The sequence below is a fragment of the Aspergillus alliaceus genome (assembly GCF_009176365.1).
Source record: "Aspergillus alliaceus strain CBS 536.65 unplaced genomic scaffold BDW43scaffold_43, whole genome shotgun sequence".
Lineage (NCBI taxonomy): Eukaryota > Fungi > Ascomycota > Eurotiomycetes > Eurotiales > Aspergillaceae > Aspergillus > Aspergillus alliaceus.
Genome location: NW_022474726.1, coordinates 269,715 through 293,426, shown reverse-complemented (window position 1 = coordinate 293,426; position 23,712 = coordinate 269,715). Strand labels below are relative to the sequence as shown.

At 48.3% G+C, this 23,712-nt stretch overlaps 8 protein-coding genes across 8 annotated transcripts; 3 read left to right on the top strand and 5 right to left on the bottom strand.

The window, feature by feature from the left end:
- Positions 1-89: 89 nt before the first annotated feature.
- BDW43DRAFT_314100 (uncharacterized protein) lies at positions 90-438 on the top strand (the record flags this gene model as incomplete). The annotated part of the gene is made up of 2 exons (XM_032047732.1): positions 90-312; positions 377-438. 2 exons carry the CDS (start codon positions 90-92, stop codon positions 436-438), a joined length of 285 nt encoding a protein of 94 aa, XP_031897260.1.
- Positions 439-3,240: 2,802 nt separating this feature from the next.
- Positions 3,241-5,291, bottom strand: BDW43DRAFT_321538 (major facilitator superfamily domain-containing protein; the record flags this gene model as incomplete). The annotated part of the gene is made up of 10 exons (XM_032049350.1): positions 3,241-3,376; positions 3,439-3,541; positions 3,611-3,894; positions 3,958-4,041; positions 4,102-4,278; positions 4,347-4,430; positions 4,502-4,665; positions 4,759-4,883; positions 4,950-5,027; positions 5,084-5,291. The coding sequence occupies 10 exons, from the start codon at positions 5,289-5,291 to the stop codon at positions 3,241-3,243; spliced, it is 1,443 nt and encodes a 480-aa protein (XP_031897259.1).
- Positions 5,292-7,665: 2,374 nt separating this feature from the next.
- Positions 7,666-8,544, bottom strand: BDW43DRAFT_285911 (uncharacterized protein). The gene has a single exon (XM_032042993.1). It carries the CDS (start codon positions 8,450-8,452, stop codon positions 7,694-7,696), a length of 759 nt encoding a protein of 252 aa, XP_031897258.1. The 5' UTR covers positions 8,453-8,544; the 3' UTR covers positions 7,666-7,693.
- A 1,201-nt stretch (positions 8,545-9,745) lies between these two features.
- Positions 9,746-10,657, top strand: BDW43DRAFT_314097 (uncharacterized protein; the record flags this gene model as incomplete). Its single annotated transcript, XM_032047731.1, has 2 exons — positions 9,746-9,997; positions 10,229-10,657. 2 exons carry the CDS (start codon positions 9,746-9,748, stop codon positions 10,655-10,657), a joined length of 681 nt encoding a protein of 226 aa, XP_031897257.1.
- Positions 10,658-11,902: 1,245 nt separating this feature from the next.
- Positions 11,903-14,107, bottom strand: BDW43DRAFT_302506 (gamma-glutamyltransferase family protein; the record flags this gene model as incomplete). Its single annotated transcript, XM_032045251.1, has 8 exons — positions 11,903-11,920; positions 11,962-12,553; positions 12,622-12,782; positions 12,834-13,416; positions 13,482-13,641; positions 13,710-13,743; positions 13,880-13,963; positions 14,027-14,107. The coding sequence occupies 8 exons, from the start codon at positions 14,105-14,107 to the stop codon at positions 11,903-11,905; spliced, it is 1,713 nt and encodes a 570-aa protein (XP_031897256.1).
- Positions 14,108-16,254: 2,147 nt separating this feature from the next.
- Positions 16,255-17,561, bottom strand: BDW43DRAFT_285906 (uncharacterized protein). The gene is made up of 4 exons (XM_032042992.1): positions 17,261-17,561; positions 17,074-17,178; positions 16,577-17,001; positions 16,255-16,516 (listed from the first exon to the last, which is right to left on the bottom strand). Exons 1-4 carry the CDS (start codon positions 17,447-17,449, stop codon positions 16,414-16,416), a joined length of 822 nt encoding a protein of 273 aa, XP_031897255.1. The 5' UTR covers positions 17,450-17,561; the 3' UTR covers positions 16,255-16,413.
- A 539-nt stretch (positions 17,562-18,100) lies between these two features.
- BDW43DRAFT_167033 (putative amino acid permease) lies at positions 18,101-20,653 on the top strand. Its single transcript, XM_032038684.1, has 6 exons — positions 18,101-18,423; positions 18,491-18,570; positions 18,621-18,631; positions 18,689-19,058; positions 19,147-20,070; positions 20,135-20,653. The coding sequence occupies exons 1-5, from the start codon at positions 18,203-18,205 to the stop codon at positions 19,929-19,931; spliced, it is 1,467 nt and encodes a 488-aa protein (XP_031897254.1). The 5' UTR covers positions 18,101-18,202; the 3' UTR covers positions 19,932-20,070; positions 20,135-20,653.
- A 427-nt stretch (positions 20,654-21,080) lies between these two features.
- Positions 21,081-23,595, bottom strand: BDW43DRAFT_285885 (major facilitator superfamily domain-containing protein). Its single transcript, XM_032042991.1, has 8 exons — positions 22,877-23,595; positions 22,442-22,782; positions 22,141-22,377; positions 22,000-22,089; positions 21,878-21,934; positions 21,732-21,825; positions 21,523-21,666; positions 21,081-21,449 (listed from the first exon to the last, which is right to left on the bottom strand). The coding sequence occupies exons 1-8, from the start codon at positions 23,202-23,204 to the stop codon at positions 21,241-21,243; spliced, it is 1,500 nt and encodes a 499-aa protein (XP_031897253.1). The 5' UTR covers positions 23,205-23,595; the 3' UTR covers positions 21,081-21,240.
- Positions 23,596-23,712: the final 117 nt, after the last annotated feature.

Below are 23,712 nucleotides of genomic sequence, written 5' to 3'. Positions count from 1 at the left end.
TTCGTATAAAGATCTCTGTAAACGCACAGTTTGTCAGTGAAATCGCTCTCAAACGAATTTATATATCAATTAGTCTGTGACACCTAACCATGCCGCGGGTACTTCTCGACCACGACGCCGTCACCCTGCAAGAGGGAAGGCATATCGCCGCGCAAGTCGGTGACAAATTAATCGAGCCCGACTCGGCGGAATTTGTCACCGGAGACGTGGACCACATCACCATTTATCGTTCAGCGGGTTCCAACGTTGATCTTCGATGTATGGCAGATGTTGACTTCGGACCAGACGAACAGGTTATCCTACAGCAGATTGGTGAGCTAGGTCCTCCTTGGCTTTGGATAAGGAATGGAGAGCGATATATTAACCAGAACTGCAGACCCTGCCACCTACTGTTTAATTGGTATGAGAAGTGGAAAGGAAGCCGAATTTAAGGACTGATCCTGTTTTGTGTGTGCAAGGCATAGTTCGTGATTCGCCTGTGAAGGCGATGTAATAATACTAGGGAGTAGTAATATGGCAATGAAATACAACGTAGTGATTGTGGTGAGACAATGGAGTTTTAGTATGTACACTATTCACCAAATCCATGCACGTAGGATTGGTCGACAAACTCAGTCACTCAGTGGCACGGTAGCGAATATGAGAAAGCGCGATGTTGGCGGCCTTTGACATGGCGGCCGTGTGATCTAATCGAGCAAGGTGTCTTGGCATCCTGGATTTACGCCTCTACAACAGGGTTTAAGACATTAATATAGGGAGCCTAGACAGGACCAGAAGCTTTGAAGCCCATCAGAGGGTACCGTTAGACGTGAAGTAGAGGACTGAAAAAACCTGCTGCGGTTGGTTTACAATGAGTATATTCGGAATAAGTCCGGTTAGCCACGTGCCTTCCAGATTTTCTCTGATACATGGCGAACTTGTCGTATCCCAACTATTAGCAAGCTGAAGCATAGGAACAGGCAGGAGGTACACCTGGCAATGTCATTATAGGTTCGTTTCGTGAAGGCGTGTAACGTACGTAAACAGATAAGTGACCCAGGGCCTCTTCGACAAAGACGAAAACGGCCGCTTCGGTGTCACCGTGTAATGCAATAATCCATATTCGATAGAGAATTTTCTGCTCTCGGAGGAGACTATACCCCGGGTAAGAAGACATTTACCGACAGTACCTGCATCTGGTGCCCGAAGGAACGAAGCCACCGCATCCCCTACTGACAAGAGCGGAGAGCTCAGGCGGAATTCCACCTGGAAAATCAAGATAATCTTCGTAGAGTTGGCCACAATGACGTTTAAAGATAAAGACAGGCTGTATTCAAGCGTACACCTCCCTGGTCCTCCTACTGTAAGACAATGCTTGATCTTTTATCCCTGGACAGTCCAGTTGCCCTGCGAATGAAGGATAGGAAAAACTGAGTTACAAGATTGCTGGGGTATTGTGGAGCTTGTGTAGTCCTGGCACATATTCATGAGTAACTGTCTCCACCCAACTCCAGGCCTCCTACATGGTGGAGCAGAGGTTTTGAATTATTGAAGTTTTCACCGATCAACACTACTCCGCCGCCGTATTATGTTTGACACGCTGTATCAAAAGTAGAAATGCTGTCTTGCTGCATTAGCATTTCTGATCTTTCAGTCATATCTACCGTGATGTATTCGTCATCTATGGAATACTCATGTATGGCAAAAGTGAAGTTTGAGTGCCGGCATAGAGATCCGCCAAGTAGTTGGGTGCCGAGATAGTTGGGAAGACAGTTGCATTGTAACTTCGCTCATCAACGATCCACGTCTTGTCTCTGAGCGCACTCAGGCATTGTTAAGGATGGTCAGCAGGAGAACCATATGCCAAATTGAAATGAACATGCCATGCTAAAATCACTGGCACTCAGGAGAAGGGTGCTCAGAACCCCGCCCTGTGAGTTAACGTGCCAATCTAGAGCAGACTAATCGGTCCTCACGTTACGCGCAGTCTCCTTGCGCCCAACGTGCTTTGTTCCGGACCTTCAGCCTCGCAGTTTCAGGCTTGTGGCTGGCCCGATCACGCAGGGAATGTAAGCGTATTGGTGTTTGGTTTGGGCTACTGCCGAGCAATCCGGGAGTAACCCACCATTATCAAAGCTAATATAAGGTCAGACACTAGCGCAACATAAAGTCCAAACATGATAAACTCAGTCATTCTGCTACCTAGGCAAGGAGTGTGGAAAGGTGTACCATTATTTTACCTCGCATCGGACTACAGCCCCGTCTAGTTTAAGGCATGACCAGGTTGCATCGCTTCCTATTGCATAGGTTGCAACATATCAGATATTTCGTGACTGAACTTCCATTACATAACCTTTACTACATCGACCTCAATACGCCTCCTGGAGCTACCAGTGTATAGTCCGGAAGACAGTGGAATCTCCCTCATCAGACTCACACTGGAAACAGTAGGTCTGGACGGCAATGTCGATTTCACAGTGCTACTGTCTTACACCTCGGAGTCTCCTTCTCCATTCTATAGAAAAAGAGCATGTTAACTCTTAAGCTGTAAGCGATATTTACCCAATACTAATCAATGGAAGTGTCTTGTGGGAAATGAGGGACCTGTACGATTTCCGGGGCCAGCTGTACCCCACCCCACCCTGTGTTGGTCAGTGAAGTTTTTCCAGATCATAAACCTGTCCTGATCGCTGCCGCCGAGTACGGGCGAGATAATGAGGTCACAGAATATCTACTTGAAAATGCAGACGTGGATGCGTAGGATGATGAAGGGAAGACTGTACCTCACTATGCGCCTATAAATGGCTATGTAAAAGGTGCAAGGGTGGTACTTCATGCAGGTACAGATTCCTCCAATCTTGATCAGCATAGACAGACTGCACTTGAGTATGCAGAGGATAAATCTATTTACACTCCGAATAGCGATCGTTTCGCTTATCTATCCTGTTTTGTATACTGCTATACCAGAGTAATATTTGGCAAAAGTCTCCCCGTTTTTAGCTAGGTATGCATTGACGAGACTTGATGCAACTCAAATTGTTAAAATTTACTACGGGGGACAGGTCCATTCACTTATGTAAATGGTTTTCTATTTTCTTCATCCGCCCCTATCGCGAGGAATGTCATAATATATTATTGTATCATCCTAGAATATATATCTATATTTCGCTTCTCAAGCTCTACGTACAGGATCCCCATGGTTGGGACTTAAAGTGCATAATTAGCCCTTTATCCCTAACCAGGTTGTCAAAGGACCATGGGTTAGACACCCTCAAGCTTTTCATGAGCGACATTTTGCTGCTCGGCAATGACATCGGCGGGGATGCGATCTGGTGTTGTATTAACGAGCATGATCATGGGCAATAAAGAAGCGCCGAGCAGGGCGAACGTCACGCAGCTAAGGGATCAGTGAGTAAGTCTTTTGGTAAGCCATCCCACAGGCGGAACGGGAAAACATACAATCCAACAAGAGGGCTGCTCGTGGTTTGAGAGTTCATGCCGTAGGCAACTGCCTGCCCAACAGCCTCGATGCATCGGAATGCAGCACCATTGCGCACGTTTTCTAAAAGTTCAATTAGCATCACTAGCGACTTGATGTTCGCTACATTGCAGATCTTGCGGGAAAACATACCCTGCGCATCCGTTGCAAAGGACGACAGCAGCCAATACATGTACGACTGTGACAAGGGACCTGTGGTCTGGATAAAGAAGTACGGCAGGAAGGAGGACGCGTAGAGCCGGTCGTCCCAATCGATGTGTCCCGGATCATTCCGATTGAATTTTGTCTGCATAATGATGGACCAGATGTACACCCCGACGTTGAGGATAACAACGGTATAAAGGCCAATCTGGGCGCGGCGGCGTTGATTGAGACCCCTCATGTCAAGAATATACCCGAGACCGAAGCAGCCGATACTGGCAAGAGATGAGGCTGGTTAACGCGAGTAGTCATTACAAATGGGACACGCTTGGACTTACATGCAAAAGAAAGGCGAGATCAGCGATGAGAGGGCGCGGGCGCGGACGGAGAAGTAGATTCCTAAGTAGGTGGACCAGGTACCACTGGTATATCTGTCAATCCCCTATCATCCTTTTTTATGATATGGGTATGATGTGCCCTACGTGTAGAAGAACGACCACAGTGCCCAAAGGGCAGAGAGCACAATGAGCCTTGAAGTTACGGTTTTCGCAATGTATTTGATTTCCCGTTTGGTAGAAAGTGTCTCTGAGGTGACAATTTTGGTGCCATCCGATCGGATAACGCGTTCGAAAGGGGTGATCAATAGTGCAAATGGGAGACTTATGAATGAAGTTAGTATGAGTTTTCTAGGTCCCACTCAAGGTCACGGCAAGATGGATACACTCACGCGATGCACTCAATAATCACAAAGGCAACAAAGGTATCAGGTGTGACTCCACCACTGACACCTTTTTCATGGTTCTTGGCTAGGCTTAACAGCAGATCTTCAGTCAAAACTTATCCATTGCATTGGCTGTCGCTGTACGCTTTCGGTCAGCTTACTTGATTGCACCTCCCACCAGCTGTCCGAGGTTCCGCGACACAATCCACAGTGCCAGGTACTTCCCGCGCGCGCCGGAAGGGGCCAGCGTCATTATGGCTCCGGCCTCGGCGACATACCAGCAAGCGGTCCCTATTCCGCCTATAGCACCACTGAGAATGAGGTACTGCGCGAACAAGATGCTTTGGGTCAACCATCCTGTACTTTCGAGTGACAGGTCAAGCCCACTTTAGCGGGCTGAGGAGGGCCTATGACTCACCCATTGGTTTCCAAACTTGCTATTGCAGTAGTATGCGGACCCTTGGATCGGAAATGACATTGAGCCGATGACCAGAGCCCACTTGACACCAATCTTGTTCACTATGGGGCCGCCGAAGAAGCAGACTGATAGGTACATGCATCAGTTAGCGCAAACAGGTACTCATTGCCGGGGATGCCCGAAATACACACAGATCGCAAGCATCGCATATCTGATCGCGTTCGAAATGTTTGACACCTGTGGAGTTGCAAGCCCACCGCCACCGAGGCCTGCAAAGCGTTAGCTGGACATTCTAACTCATGATGGGAGGATGTGACCTTCTCACCTGTAATTGCATCCGACATGGCTGGCCCACAGAATGCCTGGACGCTTAGAAGCATCATCTGTGTCAAACTGTGCCGCCATACCTGCTTCCATCGTGGGACAATCTCCTCGCACACCGCTATGCTCTGAGCGCGATCGGTTGCATTGTCCGGTAAGGTAGGGGGGCTATGAGGCGAGCTAGGTACAGGCGTCTTCTTTGCGTCAGTCATTATAACAAGGTTGTGCGATCACCACACGTACGGTGTCTTGACTGATGATGGGGGAAAAAAGACCAGAAACCCGGTGTATGCGAGAGTCTTTATATATGTGTGAGGGCATTAGTTCCAGAACTTAGTCGGTTCATATCTACACGCTAAGCTCGGTTCTGGAGTTCTTCGTGTCCCGGTGGAGACTGGCTCTCTTCCCCATGGGGTCTAGGAACGTAGAAGGTCCACGCGAGATAAGTACTCCCGTGGCCTTTCTGGATTCCTAGATAATAGGCTGACAGATATCGTGACATTGGAATTCTTCATAGCACTGTGAGTAATTCCTTGAATTACTCACCGGTAACTGGCAATTTTATCTTCTCTATCTCAGAGTTATCTATCGTTCACGGTCTCTCTTATCTCCGAAGCCCCTCACGCATTGCATTGATAGATCAAGAGGTGGGTCATTTTCCCCATATTTTCCCGTCAAGGTCCAATGGAGATATAGGGTTCCCTTGGGAGGATGGGAAGGTCCAGGCGGAAACAACAAGGATACACTGCAGTAGTCCCGTAATCTTCAGGGATATATTGCTACCTTATTAATAACATTTTATCCGAGTTACTCCCCGATCGGTTATCTAGCTAAGGTATCAATGTGGGATAAATCTACGACAAGTATTGCCGTCGACTTCGAACACCTACCGAGTAGGTTCTTGTAAATATTTTCAAGATAAAAAGAAAAAGAAAATTTTTCTACATCGAGTGTTGGAGGCTTATATTTGCGCAGTTTATTTTTGTTCAATGCTAGTCTTCGTGGAGCAGGGCCGTTTTCTTGGCGGATTTCGGAGAAAAACGAAAGACACGATCTTCTTGTAATTCGTTGCCACTGGACTTCGGAACGATGGTCTAGACGGTCTTGTCTTATCTTAAGAGAAAGATAACCTGTATTGACTGAGACTGAACCGTGAGGTGTAAGTAAAGGTTCAACTCGCCAATTACCCATGTCATTTATATATAATTCTTACCAGGTAATAGGGGCGGATGGCCTGAAAGCGAGGATATCTCGAACCAGGATGTCATAGATAGGATTCTCCATTGTAAGACTGTTCCCCCATGAATATGCCAGATTAGCCTCGCATCATTATCTACCAGTGGCCTATGGAAGGCAACAACCTGGGTTACTAGTAGGGCTGCCATCTCCCGCTTTCAAATAATGACACTAGAATCCCGTGGTCCTCTTAGGTCTGGCATCAACGATGTCGATAGAGCTATACTGATGTTGGAATAGTCTCCTTGTGTGATTGTTGAGCTAATCGGATCTAAGGAAGGCGTCATCTCTAGCACTTGTTGTCCCATGCAACTAAGGCGAACACCATGACTCGCCCACACACCATTGCGATGCTGTTCCCTCCACTTCAGTATATCACTCATGTTGTTTTGTCGATATGTTGTAGTTGACGCGCACGTACTTTTCACCTGCTTCAGACGTTTTGCAGCCGTCAATCTCACCGTGACAACCTGAACAGTGATAGGTATATGCTTGCTATGAACAATGCTCCCTCCGGACCGTGCTTCAATAAGTTCCAGCAATAGGACATCCTGGCAGATAGAGACAGTATCGCTCTCCACCATGAGTATTGTAATGATAAGGCCCGCTCGCAGGGCGTCCACTAGAGCATGTATGTGTCTGTCTCAAGGCTAGCAAACTTCGCATCCAGCTGAAGCTGCCCTCTATTTAGGTTGTATAAGGTCTCTCGGGTATTCGCTTCCATTGATTCTGCTATTGGAAGGATTTTGATGCTTATCTTTGAGCCCTGGAGTGGCGAAGTGCTAAAAAATCAATTCTGTCGTGCCGTGCTGACCTTCGCTTTCTAGAGAATGGTGCCAATATCCGGTCGCCTGTGAGCAGAGAAAAGCGACGTTTGTCTTTGTGCTGCGACCGCGTTGGAGGAACCCCGTACCTCACCCTCATTTCTTCAATGTAGGTAATAGATAAAATGACCAATAGTCTGTTGTCGGGGGATTATGGCTTCGTGGCGAAGCAGACAGCAGGAGTCGACCATATGAAGAATGGTTCAGTATAACCTCAATAACATGCCTGTTGAAATCAATATACCACGACTCATGTTTCATTTTTCACATAAGATTCATCTTATATAGTTTATCTCAGAGTTATCGTTTCGCGTCGTGAACAAATGTCAAGAAACAATTCTGTTCTTATATGGTGAGTACCATTGCTCCATCAATATATTGCAGCATCACCAACATGGATGAAGAAGACATGAAAACCCAAGTTCCAAGGATAATCCATCAACCGCTTGCCACAGAAAGCACATGCGCTAAGACACAAGGAAAAAAAATTAAAAAAAAAAAAAAGAAAAGAAAAAACCCAGAGAATGGAAAAGTCCACAATTATACACCTCTCTTTATTCGAGTTCATATACCGAAGGACCTGCTCGCTGACCACGTCTCTGTCCCGCCTGCAACGATCCAGGAACCTCAACAATATCGCTGGTCCTTGACCAACGGCTCTGCGCCAGCGACAACGAGTCCTCCTCTCCTTGATACCCATCACGCAATGGTTTCTGAGTAGGCGACAGAATATATTGTTGTTGCATCGATGATTCGGACACGCATCCGGATATTGACTCCCTCTTCTGCTTTTCTAGGTCCGCCTTAATGACTAGCCGGTCTACTAGCACTGAGTGGGCCTTTTTCAGTGTCCGCTTCACAAATGACGTGGCCCAGATCTGCGACCGCATGTTGACATCTTCCCGAAGGTATAGCCCTTCGCGGGGTGCATCGGGGATGCCCAGTTCGACGGGCTCTCGCGGCTCTCCGGGCATATTCCCACAGACCGACCACTTCTCCCGGATATCCAAGCCGGTTGGAGCGTAGACGTGCGTTTGAAGGCCTCGCGGGAGGTCGTGAAAGCACGCGGCATACGACACATTACCCTGGATGAGCCCGCCGGGTAAATACGAGATGCGATCGGTCAACTCGTACCATGTACAGTGGAATTCATCTGCAGGTGCAAAGGGTGGTGGGCGACAGGGCTGATGCCGGATCACCAAAGGGTTCAGCTCAATCATTTCGCTATGATTGTGGAGGGCATCCACGACCGTCTCCCGCGTAATATACGACGGAAGCGGAGTGATATTGGTAAACACGCTTCGTTTGTACATGATTCATCTGAGTGGGAAGTCGTAGAAGGCGACGATTCCCGTCATAAGGGAGAGGTGGAGATATTCATCAGTCGTCGTGAAGCTGCGCTGGCGATGGCGGAAATAAAATATGAATTTCTGTCGCCTTACGTGTGGCAGTGTGCTCGCCTAAAAGCTTAAAGCTCGTGATGAAGTGGCTGAGCCAGCGTCATATATCCTCAGTATTACCGTTTTGGACATAACTTGCTAGCTTGTGTAGAAGGATGCCAGAACCTAAACAGACCTCATATCAATCGTGGAAGAGCTAGTCTACCATAATCTACTTTTAAAGTACATCATCGTCTTCCCAAAAAATTCCAATCTGCAGGCCGGTCCGGAAAAGTGGAGCTCAAGCCACCCACCGCGTGATTTCACAGAAGTGGATCTGGTGATTATATAATCACCATATATCAGAGCCTCGAAACTTCAACGGTATCTCTAAAGGGACCTTGGCTAACAAGGCGGAAAGCACGCTTGAAACCTAGGTAATAATCTTCGATAGGTTGACTACTACTAACGATGCGCGGCACTGTAATAACTAGCGGATAAGTGATTAGATGGGAGCACTTATGTTTTTGAGCCGTAGTAAAGAGCACCTTGTCGATATCTTGGTGGCAGGTTTGTTTATAAGACATACTAACCTCCAAGACGAAGGACATGAAAGAAGCTGGACTCGATCCCATACTAAGTATTTCAAAATCCCTTCGTTTCCTAAGCACTAATGAAGACCAAAAGGCTTTGGATATCGACTCTGCCAAAGCTACGGAGGCGCAAAGCTTCCCTGCCACGGTGAACAGGGAACTCGGCCGTGACCAAGATGCTAATATCCCTAGCATCGATCTTAGCTTCTTCTCATAGCTGTAGCACCGCACAAAGGCTCGCCCCCGTAGCAAACACATTGTCCATCACCACCGCTGACGCGCCTCTAGGGATCACATCCCTGCCTATCTCGATCCAAGCCTCCTTCGAGATTCTGGATGTCGAAGACGAGATATGCGATGTAGATTTGAGGACGGAAGCCATGAGAGGGGGGGGAGATTACCGGCTTCGCAAATCAGGGCCAGGGGTAAATCGACGCATGAGGCCAAAGCAGAAGCGTAGACAAAGCCGCCAGCCTCTTAACACACGATCACATCGACATGAACTCAGTCACCGGTGTTAAGTGCCATTGCAGCAGAGATATGCACAGGGCTAGTCCACCCGGCTGCTGGGAAATACCCAGCACATGGTGGAACTCAATGTCCGGCCGTGGAAATTCGGGTACCCAGGCGCACCATGGTGGGTGGCGAGTTGTTGGAGGTCCTCGTGGAAAAAGGGAAGCAGATACTGTTCGGCAAGGCTTTTCGCAGATGCATGTTCGGTCGTGTCATTGTTGAAGACGAGGAGGCTGGAACGGTGGTTCAAAGCCGTGGGAGTCGGTCTACCATTATTGTTGTCTCTGCTATCGCCCCTATCATCATCGCCGCCGTGGTACCTCTCGCCAGGCCCGCCGCGTCTCTTCGCTCGCCTGGACATGAATTCCGAGCCGTCTGTTCTCTGGTACAAGATGAGAGAAGTCTGCGACGGGGGCCTCATCTCTCATTCCTCTTTGGGCAGCCGAGGTCGTTTCGTACCTAGTCGTGGAAGAATTTTGTCAAGGTGGGCCTGTGTTGCGCGTTGTAGGCACAGTCCCAAAGCTGGCGGTTCGGATTGGCATCTGTAGCCGCCGCATAGTTCTCGATTGGTCGCATCGCTAATGCTGACTGCGCGCGCCGTAAGGCTGTTATGGGTGCCTGTGTTGAAAAACAGAGGCCCAGGTACCGGTGCAGCTCCGCCCGCCACGAGGATGATAAGTTTCTACTCCATTGGCGGCTTTCGAAGCGGGCAAGCATACGGCACTACATTCTTCGGGTCGAAGCTATGCTTGGGACGGGCCAGGCGTGGCCGGTTCGGTCCAAAAGCCAGGGTCGCCTGCCCAGCGTCTCTGGGGTCCGGCCTAAGATCTGCGCCGTAACTCCCGCTACTCATGGACAACAAGACCATGACGGTGTAAACCCACCACACGGCGGTTCGAGCGACGTCGGTTCCGTCTTGGTCACGGGGCCATACACCGGCTATCACGCAGGCAAAGTCCCAGTCTCGACAACTGAAGCAGTGGCACCGGGCGCCACGTCGCCCACCGCTCCACCACCTTACAGTAGATGGTAACAGAGTGGCGAGGGACAAGTCTCCGTGGCTTGAGTCAAGATGTCGGCGACATTCACTGCTCCGATGCAGTTTAGAAATACACATTGCTTGAACAAGGAGGTTTTTCTGCCACCGTGCCCTCCATGCGTTCCAGACATGTACATGTCGGCCTCGATCAAACCGACGCCGTCTAAACTCTAACCTCATGTTGTGGTGCAAAAAATGTGTCTCCAGGTGTGATCGCGAGTTTCGGTGATTTGGAGGTGAGCCCAGTCATGGAACATTCAAACATGGCTACGCTAAGATGAAGCTCGCCAATGTCCCAGTACAGATATACATCTGCAGAATAGTTTAGTGGCAGCTCCCTGGCGATGAATTGAGCAAAATCGCTTAGTCTAAACCGTGCCTCGAGACCACCACTCAAGGAAGCATCCCAGTTTCGAGCCAAGTAGGTTGAAGCCATGTATGCCTTGAAGGTAACGCTAAAAACGATGCCAATGTTAGCTCCGGCGCCTTTTATCGCCCATAACAGCTCACTTTCGTTTCTGGGCGCACAGCACCGGCCGGCTTGGTATTGACTTGGTACCTTGCCGATACAGAAAGCCTAGCTCGACTCGACACTGATCACCACGGCGCCGACGATCGCGTCGCATGCGAGTCCATGCAGCCTAACCAGGTGCCCGATGCCCCCTTGTAGCCACAGCCCCGCACCTACGCTTGGGTGAGCGCCTAATGGTACAGTCAGACCCGCGGGCCTGGTCCTACTGATGGTATCCCCCATCTTGCAGCCGGCCTCGGCGATAACCAAAGGACTAGAATAAGAACTTATTTCTCCTCCATCGTACGTGACCGTGATAATGTATACTTGGTCAAAGGCGCTCACGTCGATTGAGACGACATTTGGCCATAGATAGTGACCGCTATACCCCCCTCTAAGCATGGTCAACCCAACCCCATGGTTCAGAGCCCATCGAACACATTGCTAGACTTATTGAACCTCTCTTGGCCTAACAATACTAGCAATACTGTCTCTACTAGAAGAACAGGTCTTACTATACTTTAGTCTATCTACGAAATCACAACTCGTAGACGCCGCTAACGGCTTTTTCTTTTTTTCTTTTTTTCTGATGAAAAGATAAAAACATACTACACAGATAAATAGCACAATCGACAACAGGAACACAGGAATATACCAAGCTCAACAAACCAAAATACTTAGTGTCAAGATAATCGGAATCAATAGGCAGTACTGATAGGAAGTAAGCCCTATGCTCTCACCCTATACTGTAACCTCCATAGAGAGATCGCTCCTGTTCAGGCCACACAGCTCCTCCAGAATTGACTTGTCGTGGCTCTCCCACAGCCTCGATGCTTCCATCAGGAAGGAGTCGAATCGATTGAGACATGCCAATGGAGTCGAACCAAGTTATATCATGTCCTTTTCGACGCAGATAATCCACGATCGTAGTATTGTACCCACCCTCGACGGCCTTCCGGGACTGATATGGGTTTTCCACGTTAGTTGTATCAGGGAATAATTGGTCATGTAGTCGTGGCTCAGCAAGCGCATCGAACGTATTCATATCCCGGTCGAGCACATTGATGATCCCCTGGAGTGTGGTTGTTGCAATCTGCGTCCCGCCGGCAGCCCCGGTGACAAAGTATAATTCGCCGTTCCGCGTGACGATTGTAGGTGAAATAGTAGACAGAGGCCGTTTGCCTGGCTGTATGCGATTTTGAGGAAATAGCGTGGGATCATCTGAACCGTGGGGTATATAAAAGTCATCCATCTCGTCGTTCAAGACAATCCCCGTATCATCGGTCATGACTCGGCTCCCAAACCAGAGATTGACAGTGGTTGTTAAAGCAATGGCTAAGCCATCTTTGTCCACGGCTGACATATGAGATGTCCCATGACTACATACTTGGTGATTAACTATGCTACATATTCTAGGGAAAGGGAAAGGGAAAGGGATCGAATATACCTAGCACCATGCCCAAGCCCACCGGGGATATAGTAGGATGAATTGTGATGTGTTCGGCAGTCATCAATCTTCGTTAGGCTCGCTGTGCTGTCAGCCAGCATCCATTGTTGATACTCCTTCAAGTCATGTGTGCTGAAGTCAGGATCTCCAAGTAAACTCCTCTATATGCATGTAAGTATCGAACAATAAGTAGCTTCTCCAGTGTAGCATACCCGTGCGTAACCATACCGGATTGCCTCATTCATCCGATGAGTGCTCAGTGGCTCGTTCCCAGATTGAAAGAAATCAGTATACCTCTCCAATATCTTTAATATGCTAAGACCTACCGCGCCACTTGTAGGTGCGGTGGTGCTGGTGAGATTGTAGCCTCGGTATGTAATCTCCGACGTATCTCTTCGAATGATTCCGTATTCCAAGAGATCACTTTCGGTCATATTACCATTTGTGGATCGAACATTTCTTACTATTGACCGTGCGATTTTGCCCTTGTAGAATGCGTCCGGGCCATAGTCCGCAATCTCTCTCAATGTTGCTGCGTATCGCTTGCGAGTCATGGTATCACCCTGTTTTACTAGAATCCCATTGGGAGCAAAGTCTATGGCCCAGGATGGATCCCTGACTAAAAAGTTGTATCCTGTACTGTTAATACTCATCTCCATATAGTGAACCATATCCTCTGTGACGGTAAATCCTTCTTCCGCAACCAGTGCGACACGGTCAACAATGTACTTCCATGGTAGCCTTCCGTAATTCTTATGCAGGTGCTCCAGGCCTCGAATCTCACCGGGGACGCCACTACAGCTCGTTATAATCTGCATCGTACCTTTGGAGAAGGGATATGGATTTGGGGGACAGCTCACCTGGCACTTCCACCTATCTTGGAGGCATTAGGGTCGTTTAGGTAAGCCTCTTCGTCAACGGCCCTGGGTGCAGTTTCACGGAAGTCAATGAACTCGGATGTGCCATTCGGGGCATGCACTAGCATGAACCCACCCCCCCCAATACCACTATGGTACATGGCTATTCTCATATCAGCCAATCAACTGTTGTAAGCCTACTGGACCAACGGGGTAAAGAGCAGTACTCACACACGACTCCATCGCAAAGAACAGTGGCAATCATCTGTCAACAAGGATTATGAGTGAGTTAGGCAGGAAGTGGTATAGTTTGAAGATATGTAGGTATTAATGTATGCCATCCAGTAGTTTGGGGGCAGGTGGGAACTAAAGAGGAGAGATTGGAAAATCAATAAGCCTACCGCATCGGCCGCAGTGCCGTCAATCTTCAACATCTCCACTCCAATGTCGCTGCATTTTTTGCTCTGACTAGCAACAGCACCGCGCTTAGGCACCCGGACAGGTACTCTGAGGATTTCCTGATCATTGAATCCATGTATTGCAGGTACCTCGCCCTGGGCTCTTGATGGTAGGGCAGGAACTGTGAATGCTAGAGAGGCAGCACACAGTATAGTAGCGATGAAGGACATCTTGGAAACTCCACATTGGATTAACGAACTTGCAATATCTGGTATAAATGGTCGATGTACACTATATATATCCACTTTCTACTCATACTTTCTCGTTGATATGTTTCTGCAACTGTATTATTGCATCACGACTTCGCCGGCTAGGACACTGGACGTCTGAATCTATGGCACAGGGCGCACTGTTGAATGGTCTAAAATGCTACCGCTCTGGTGAACATGCTTCCATCCACTGACTAGATCATACAATGTGCTAATCAGAGTGGTCGGAATGCTTTGAAACGAGTCAATGAAGTCATACACACGGCTCTAGAATCGTCGAACGTTGACGCAAGGTAGCATACAGACTACCTTGCGTATGATCTTGACTCCTACTCAACTATGGAGGGTATCCTGACTAACTGTGCCATCGTCATCCTGTTGGGGTGGTGATATGATAGCCCTTGGGTCCTAAGTGGATACTTGATCTTCACATAGCGACCTCTGCATGTCTTCTGTGGTATGGCTCAACGATCAGGTGTCGCATTTGGTGCTGTCAAATGTACATCTGACCGAAAACGGCGAGGGTGTTTGGTTTATCCAGTGCGATATGTACCAGTACCCCACAGTTGGCGGATATTTCAGACGCTGAGCACGTAACATTGACTGAACCCATGGGATTCGAAAGGCTCTCTTTAGCGGGTTCCAATGAAACAGGAAGTGCCGAGTCGTTCTTTGAATGTCTAGCCCTTGCGGATACTACATGTCGATACAGCCCGGAGTCCATGGTGTCATTACTTGCTTCACTTTTCAGACAGATAGTGACAGTATCCTGGCTCCTGTTCAATGATCCTTTATGATGGGCCCAAGGTTTTCTTGGTCGAGGTGCTAGAAGAATCCACTCTATCTACATGGGAGCCCTGGTGCTTCTGGGTCTAGAGTATAGACAAATACTTGGGAACTCGGAAGATGCCATTTGTAATGCGACTCAGAGTGTCAGGTCTTAGCAGACTAGCTAGGAAAAAATATACTAAATCTCTATCACCCCATGGAGCATGCGACTAGGAGTGTTGACAGGTTGAGAACAGATACACGACACTTTCCATAGCCTTTAGTACTGATATTAACAGATTTGTGACGATAGGGCTAGCCACTCGTGAGCTCCCATTGCCGCAGAAGACCGTATTTAAAACAACAGTTACTGATACTTGATGGTGGACGCCTTGCGAATATTCCGAAGTTGTTGGCTTATAAGACGCATGAGAAAAGTGTTCATAGCACGAGAGCATCGGGGGAGGCCATCATAGGTGTAGCTTCGGCAATATGCATGCCTGCTGAGCGGTACCAATGAGAGCCTTTTAATCAATCCCTTAGAACGTTTTATCTCAAGGCCCTCGCCCAGTAAACGGACGTTGTAAAAGTCCTCTACAGAGCTTATTGCAGTGGAGCGCGCAATCTGTTCTATTTGAAACCTAACCTGAAGTTTAATAATCGACAAGGAAAGCATGAACAGAAGGCATCTCATAGCTAGTTAGTCATGCAACTCATGAGGTGATGTCATAGTGTACTATGTATTGCGGTTCCATCGTCCTTGTGATGATAGATTGCTTCTGGGATGCTGTATATCTTTGCCACAACCTTTGCAAATGTTACGTGTTCCCCATCTAAGGACGATCTTATCTGTGAGACCTAGCCCAGAGGTCTAGAAGAGATTTGGACTGAGCCACCAGCGGGGGGCATATATAGACAAGTATAGGAAAGTGAGGTTGGAAAATGGGGACTTAATATCGTCATTCATTGTCCCCCTCCGCATCCATCTCGGTGCCCTGTCCTTTTGGTACACCAGGCAGATATATCTTACAATCAGATGCTACTCACCACACTCTTAGGCTTATTAGTGTCGTCGGCGTTCCCGGTGGTACTCCGTGTGGATAAAAGCAAACCGTCCTCCCTCTCGTTGGCAGGTTGGGGGCCATGGAGTACCTTAAATATGCCTCTCTTAGCCTGGGAGCTAGACTGTGCGTGAGCAGCACTGCTGGGATTAGACACAGCCCGATCGGACTTCTTGGCCGAGCTCAGTTCAAGCTCTTCCGGTATTTGGACATTGTTCATTCCAAGGGCCAGGCTGTCTATGAAACGGTACAAGGTTGGGATACATGTAGTAATAATGCCGGCATTCATCATCACTCTACCAAATAGAACTAAAGATTAGTACCGCGTAGGGGAAACGGACTCAGTGCATTTCTAGGACCGAGATAATGTCAAGGAAACCTCCTTACTGATTGCAAACGATGACGCCAAGAACCGTCCCTAAACATGAATGTCTTAGCTCAGTGCCTGATTTCAATATGCGCGGATGACCAACATGTGGGATCAGTAGAATGTAAATACTGTCCTAGATAGGATAGCTGAAAGGCATCAGCAACAATGACTCTAGGCATCGTTAGCCACCATCTCACTACCATTTTGCATTGGAATGGTGGTAGGACTCACGCCGTGCGAGACGCAAATGCGGCCATCACCTTCAGGCGACGAGCGAACGATATTTGTACATTCCACAACATGATGGTTGGCAGAACCACAAGTACCACGTCGATCAACATATTGATTGTCATAATCCAATACATGATGGCACCCTGGCAGACCTTAGCATAGCATTCGAATTTAGCTTTAGTTTCCCTGACTCTGGCTCTCACCTCTCCAACGCACTGACTACGTATATACCGCCAATGCGGTGTTTGACATTGGAACGCGTATCCAAGGTGTGCCAGTACTGTCCATCCCAAAATCACGATCTGCGTCACTTTATTTGATCGATCGATAGACTGGTTTGCATTGATCAGGCGGATCAGATTGCTCGTTGATATTTTGGTCAGAGAAAGAACCGAAAAAGTGAGAAGTTCCGCCACGTAAATAAGCTGTAAAATGGATTTAGTTGCTTTGTGAAGAACAATCAATTCTAGAGAAGGAATGAACGGAGCCAGACTTACCTGGTTATAAGTATCAAATATGCTACTGGAAAGGACATCGCGATGCATTCCCAGGCCATGGTCGACGGCAAATTGTATCAAAATGCTTTGGACCAGCGCTATTATCTATGTTAATATTAGTAGGGCCTTTGCGAAGAGATCGCCAGCCGGTGGTGTACAGAGCATGAGGCCTGGGTGAAAATCGCACTGTGCTAGTCCATATTGGAACGTCAACCGAGAGTACTACTCGCTTCAGGTAAATCATTGACAAAGACTTGATCAACACTATGATAACTGTGATGGAAAGGAGAACAAATGCAGTAACTGATACAACCGCACCATGGTTGTCAGTAGTTACCTCAGCGAGCGGGCGCAGAGGAGCAGACGGAATAGGCATTCCTGTGGACCACGAATTGACAAACAACCGAGTTCAGGTATATAATGACGAAGGTGCAACATGGTAGTACAGAGGTATTTATATGCGGATGGGGGAGAACGACCAACCGCTGGAGAGAAAGATGAAGTTGCATCGGCTTCAATCCCTGGCTCGCAGCCGGGATAAAAGGCCCCTGGAGCGTATTCGAACAGAGAGGTACCGCATAGCCGCTAAGCAAGGTTATGACACTATGGGCTAATTTGTTATATTTTCTACTTGGTCCTGAGTTGCTCACAAGGCTTCGGAATGGCAATACCTCATGTGTATGGGCTATTTGATTTGGCCTCGGTTACGTTATGGGACCCAGGGTTACAACACTAGATAGATGGCGTGGTTGTTTGACCAGGGGGTCTTTTTTCCCTTCAATCCTTGTCACAACCTGCACCCCCTGCATGGATAAAAGGACCAGGAGGGGTTCTATCTTTTTCTTTGTGTTTGTTTTTCCTTCTGTCCCTCGCTCCAGAGATTATGGTTTTTTCTAGTTCTTGGAACCTAAAACATACCCCCATATCATTTCTTGTTCCAGTAAGGGCGTTTCAATGGCGACAGCTATGGACTATAATGAGATTGAAATGGCCAGTGGTGACGGAGAACACAAGATACCTCGTGACAGCATTCAAAGTTGTTCTCCTTCTCGGAGACAAGGGTCACCCTCGAAACAAAACCTGGAGGTATGTAACATAAGACAGAGAACTCTATCAAAGATTGTTGGGAATGTTAGTAATTCTGACGTTTCTAATCCCATCACAGAGATATCTCGGTTTCCTTCCCATGCTAGCATTTGCCGCGACTTTACAAGCCTCCTGGGAAGCGATCGGGGCTAGTATGTATGCAGGTATGGAGAATGGGGGCCCTGTGGCCCTTATCTATGGGTTGATATTGGCAACTATCGGTTCATTGGGAATGGCCCTTTCACTCGCCGAGTTGGCATCAATGTTGGTGGATCTCCCAATTCACTAGACTTCCTAAGAAGGCGCTCCGACTTACTCGTGGACGAGATAGAACCCCCGTGGCAGGAGCCCAATACCATTGGACATATGATCTTGCTCCGTTCGCTCCACGATTTCTAAGTTTTATTCAAGGTGAGATCGATTTTCCTACGTTCCGTGATATCTCACTAACAATGGGACAGGATGGATTACAGTCTGACACCCCAACGAAGCTTTTGCGTAGCTCCGTTTCTAACAAGGATGATGGCAGATGTTTTCCTGGTGGGCCAATGTCGCCACCTCGCCTTTCTTGATTGGTACCCAAATTACGGCCCTTGCGATCCAGAACAACCCTACCTATGTCCCGAAGTCGTGGCATGCCACGCTGATTATTTGGGCCGTCTTGGTGATCCCATTGGCTGTCAATATCTACGCTCGTCGCCTGTTGTCTGCCGTGGAGGTGATGGGCGGCATCATTCATATTGTGTTTTTCCCCGCCGTGCTCGTTACCTTGATCGTCCTGGGCTCCCGGAACTCTTCAGAGTTCGTATGGACTTACTTTGAGAACCAAATGAGCGGGTGGCACAATGACGGGGTCATTTGGTCTGTGGGCCTTTTGACTGCGGTCTACACATTGGGCGGTACAGTCCAACTCTGATTTTCTCCCATAACTAGTCGTACAGTCCGTAAGGAGAGGAGGAACAAGGGCTAACTCGTCTGTTGCAACAGGATTCGACGGCGTGGTTCACATGGCGGAGGAGGTTAAGGACGCCCGTCGCACCGTTCCCCGATCCATGGTATACAGTGTCCTGATCAACGGCGTAGTCGCGTTGGGATTCACCATCGGACTGATGTACACCATGGGTAGCTTTGAGGACGCGCTCAACACACCGACGGGCTACCCAATCCTTGCGATCTTATACGCGGCGACAAAGTCCAATGCAGCTGCCTCAGTCATGATGATGATGTTCATGTTGCCGGGCTTTGTGGCCTTGTTCAATGGGCTAGCCTCGGTGACCCGGTTGACTTGGGCGTTTGCGCGCGATGAAGGCCTTCCCTTTTCAGCTTACTTTGTGCATATCTCCCCCAGGTACAAGGTTCCCCTACGTGCACTCTTTTTGGTCTCACTCATTATCGTGCTGCTTGCCTTGATCAACATCGGCTCCACCACGGCCTTCAACGCGCTTCTATCCCTCACCACTCTCGGCCAATACATTTCTTACCTGATCCCTCTCATTTTCCTGCTGATTAAACGCATTCGTGCGCCGCATGAGGTGCGCTGGGGATCATTCCGGTTGGGTGTATGGGGAATCCCTCTCAATATTTTCGTCATCATCTATGGGATATATGTTATCATTTTCCTCCCGTTTCCTCCCAACTATCCAGTGACGGCGCAAAACATGAACTACTCTGCTCCTGTCTTTCTCGCAGCTGTCCTGTTTGCCATTATTGATTGGTTTGTTCGGGGCCACAGACATTGGCAGGGTCCCAGGATCAAGGTGACGTCGGATTAGAATAAACGCCCCTCTACTTCTTCCATTTGTTGAAACGCTTTGCGCCATATTTCCACTAGAACTGGCATCACTACCACAATAATGTCTCTTCCATTCATTTCGCCCTTCGATTGTCACTCTTCCAGCTTGAACAGCGTTTGTACGTGGCAGTCGAGCCGTACCAACCATGCCATGAGATCAGGTGTGCTGAGCCAATATAATAGTTACGAGCAGCACTGGCTGAGGCACAACCCCTGCTCTGGCCTGAACTCTAGTGCTTACTTTTACCGGCATCTCATTTGAGGGACTTCTAACCTCCCCCCCCGATCGTCATAACAGATGTAACCTCCGACATCCAGCCGTTAATCTAGGATATATTAGAGTGTGACTCGGGTGGGTATCCAATAATCTAGGCTTGTCCTCCGGTAGGACAATGAATCTTGCTAATTTAAACAAACCCTTGGCTAATGCTTATCGTGCGGCCCCAGCCGCCCATTCACCAGTGGGATCTGCGGCGTAATACTCTTCTTTGGATCTGATCTGCTCCATACATGACCAATGAGATTTGAACTAATGCGGGCAGGAATGTCAGTTCTCCCGGTCGGAAACTTCTGTAATTAGTACCCCGCTGAGATTCGAAGTGAGGCATGTATAGAGAGTAAAGCTAGGGTTTACCTCTCATTGAGGCCTGCGTGAATGATACTATGGAACAATGTTACCTAATCTCTATTCCATTCATGCTGGTTTAGATCCTTTATACATATTTGGATATAATCTGCGGTATATATATATTTAAGGAGTACTGTTAGTGAGCGGCATCTATATACATGGGGAAGAGAACAAGAAACTAGAATGACCTCAATCCCTTCTTCGTAAGACACAAATTTCCTACCGTAAGCATGGACTATCATTATAATGCAATTAGAAGGGTTTCTCGCGCAGAAGACATTGGTAACTTACGTGCTTGGCGGCCCCGCATAAGACTGAATGTCAAGGGTCGCCTATCGGGCTTGGGTTATGATGGGCAAACTAATCCGGTACTTGCAACTCATACTAGGTACGGTTTGTAGGTCCTTGGGCCTGATTAAATTAGCCCGTTGGGCTATCTCACAGTAATCCGTCGGGTATGCTATGTGTCTAATTGGTGAACCCCTGATAGCGGACATTTTCTTTCACGTTCATTGGGTAATATAAGTCCATTAAGTAGACTTTTGTAGGGAATCTACCCATCATCCATTTCTGTATTATTACGATAGGAGCAAATCTATTCTATATATGGCTTGTGTTGTAATTCGAGTGAAAGGAGCAAGGCTGTGCGATGGGAAGATGTTTACAAAGTATATCTAAACCCGGCCACCTTCTGCGCCTCCGTTGGCCCACTCCGACCAGTATCCATTCCGTTGGCCAATTTGTGATTCTGTCGACGGAGGTACATTTTCGTAACTGTAGCTAGCACAATGGCTCCAGCGGCCGCGGCAAGGTTAACCAAAAACGCAACGAGATATCGAGGCGCTGAGAAGTACAGATAGGATGTCCAGACTAGAAGGATGCCGATGGTCAGCTTCTGTTGTAACCGTCTAAGAAAGTGCTTGCTTGCACGACAGGGGCTCACCGTTGGGGGTATTGCAGATGGCATTGATCAGCGCAATGGCGGAAGCACGTTTGATCGCGGGCTGCGAGACTGAACCGGCAACCCATGACATGAGGATGGTCGAGGCCGAGTAAAATGATCCCGGCATGAGCATCATCGCGACATCTGCGGTATAGCATGCTTAGCTTGACTCTCGATCCTCGTTTTCTTAGAGCGGACTCGCAACTTACATCGCGCCGCTGTGTTTAGTGAAGATACGGCAATAATATTGGCCACCAGACAGACTGCCATTGGACACACGATATGTAAATACCGCTCTTGTTTCTATTGCAGTGATTAGGGCCGGTGAGAACGTTCGTATGTTGATCGCGCATACCTTATCAGAATGGAATCCATTGGTAATCATGGCGACTACTGAGAGTATGTAGGGGGGCTGAATCAACGATTAAGGATTAGTGAACTGAAACCAACATAGGAGTGATGAGTATGGAAGCGTACTGCTGTAAGTCCGTATGTGGTATTTCTCGAGTAACCCAATGTAGCGACTACAGAGGGGAAGAAGTTGGTGACAGCAGAGCAGATGTAGATCTATCGGCAATGATCAGCATTTTATTCGACCTCTACAGGGGTATGACTTACACAATACAGAGTCGCCATAAGGAGCCACGTCTTGGGGTCCGTCACGGCCATCATGACGCCCTTCCACGCGCTGACCTCATCGGCATTGTCCTGTTGCCCTTGATCCGATTCGAAATTCCATTGCAGGTACTCCTTCTCAACCTCCGTGAAGCCCAGCAAGGTCTTGAGAGAATTGGGCAGAATGAAAGCGAGGATAATAGCCAAGCCCACAGTAATGACCCCCTCGACGAGAAAGAGCTACATGAGTATAGAGTTCCATTCAGTTAAGAGAACCATAAACGACGCCTGGGCTGCCACTTACCCATCGCCAACCCTCCAATCCATGCGATCCATCTAATTCGAGAATGCCGATCGCAAAAATCCCTCCGATTGCGTTTCCTATCTGAGATCCGGAGTACAATATCGCTGTTCGTAGAGCATATTGCTTTCTGTTGTAGAAGAGTGATAGGTAGAACAGCGCACCGGGGAAGAAGATGGCCTCGACAAATCCCAGAAAGAATCGGCAAACCAAGATGCCCGAATAATTGTGGACCGAAGCCATACAGGCCGAGATGGCGCCCCACAACGCCATCGAGGCACAGATGTAGGTCCCAGGCATCCGAATCTTCCCAACAACGATGTTGGAAGGGACTTGCATCAGGACTGCGACCATGATCTAGGTCAGCGAATTATGGACCGCAGGCATGGCATGAAAGCAAAAAAGGGACAAAAAGGGAAACCCAGCAAAATCACATACTGTAGCCGATAAACAAGATACTGATGCTTGTCTGGTACTGGACGTCGTTCATTCCCAAATCTTCCTCGACACCTGCCAACTTAGCCGAAGCGATATTCTGCCGGTCCAAAAAGTTCATGATGAACATAATAACCAGGCAGGGCATCACACGGGAATCCAACTTAAGGATGGCCTTACGGCCGACCCTGTGGTATTCTGATTCCGACAGAGCCGCCAGTGAGGCGGGCATTGTAGGTTGATGGCTGCCATGAGTTGGAACGGCCTTCTCATCTATGCATTCAACCTCGAGGACATCTTTCTTCTCGTTGTTCTTCTCCTTGCCAAACATTGTGGGAGGATTGAGTGGGGACGAACGGTAAAAGGGCCTAGAAGTCAATATCTAGACGGGGAGAGGCCCCGGATCTTTTATAGGACCAAGGTTAACCGCCACCCGGACCGATAGGCATTAGTAGCTGCATAGCGGCAGGCGTCCTACGATACCGGTCCTGCCAAGTAAGGCGAAGCAGAAAAAAGATAGACTGAATGAGGTAATAACCTAATAGAAGGTTAAAACTTGCGACTATATCCTACCCCGCAAAGTCTTGTCAATCATTCCATGCATAATCCTGGAGAAAAACAATCCACGTTGTGTGGGGTGAGACGGAGAAAATTTTGACATAGGGTTACCTCTGGTGAGCTGCCAAGATACTTCCGACGTGGGGGTGCAATGCTGAGAACCTATTCCGATTCCCCATGGGGTGGGGATGCAGAGACTGGCGGGATTTATGTCGCTTGGAGGCTCTCGGGTTCCGTGTTTACATGTTCTCGGCCCACAAAGGGCTTTTCTCGGCTTCTTG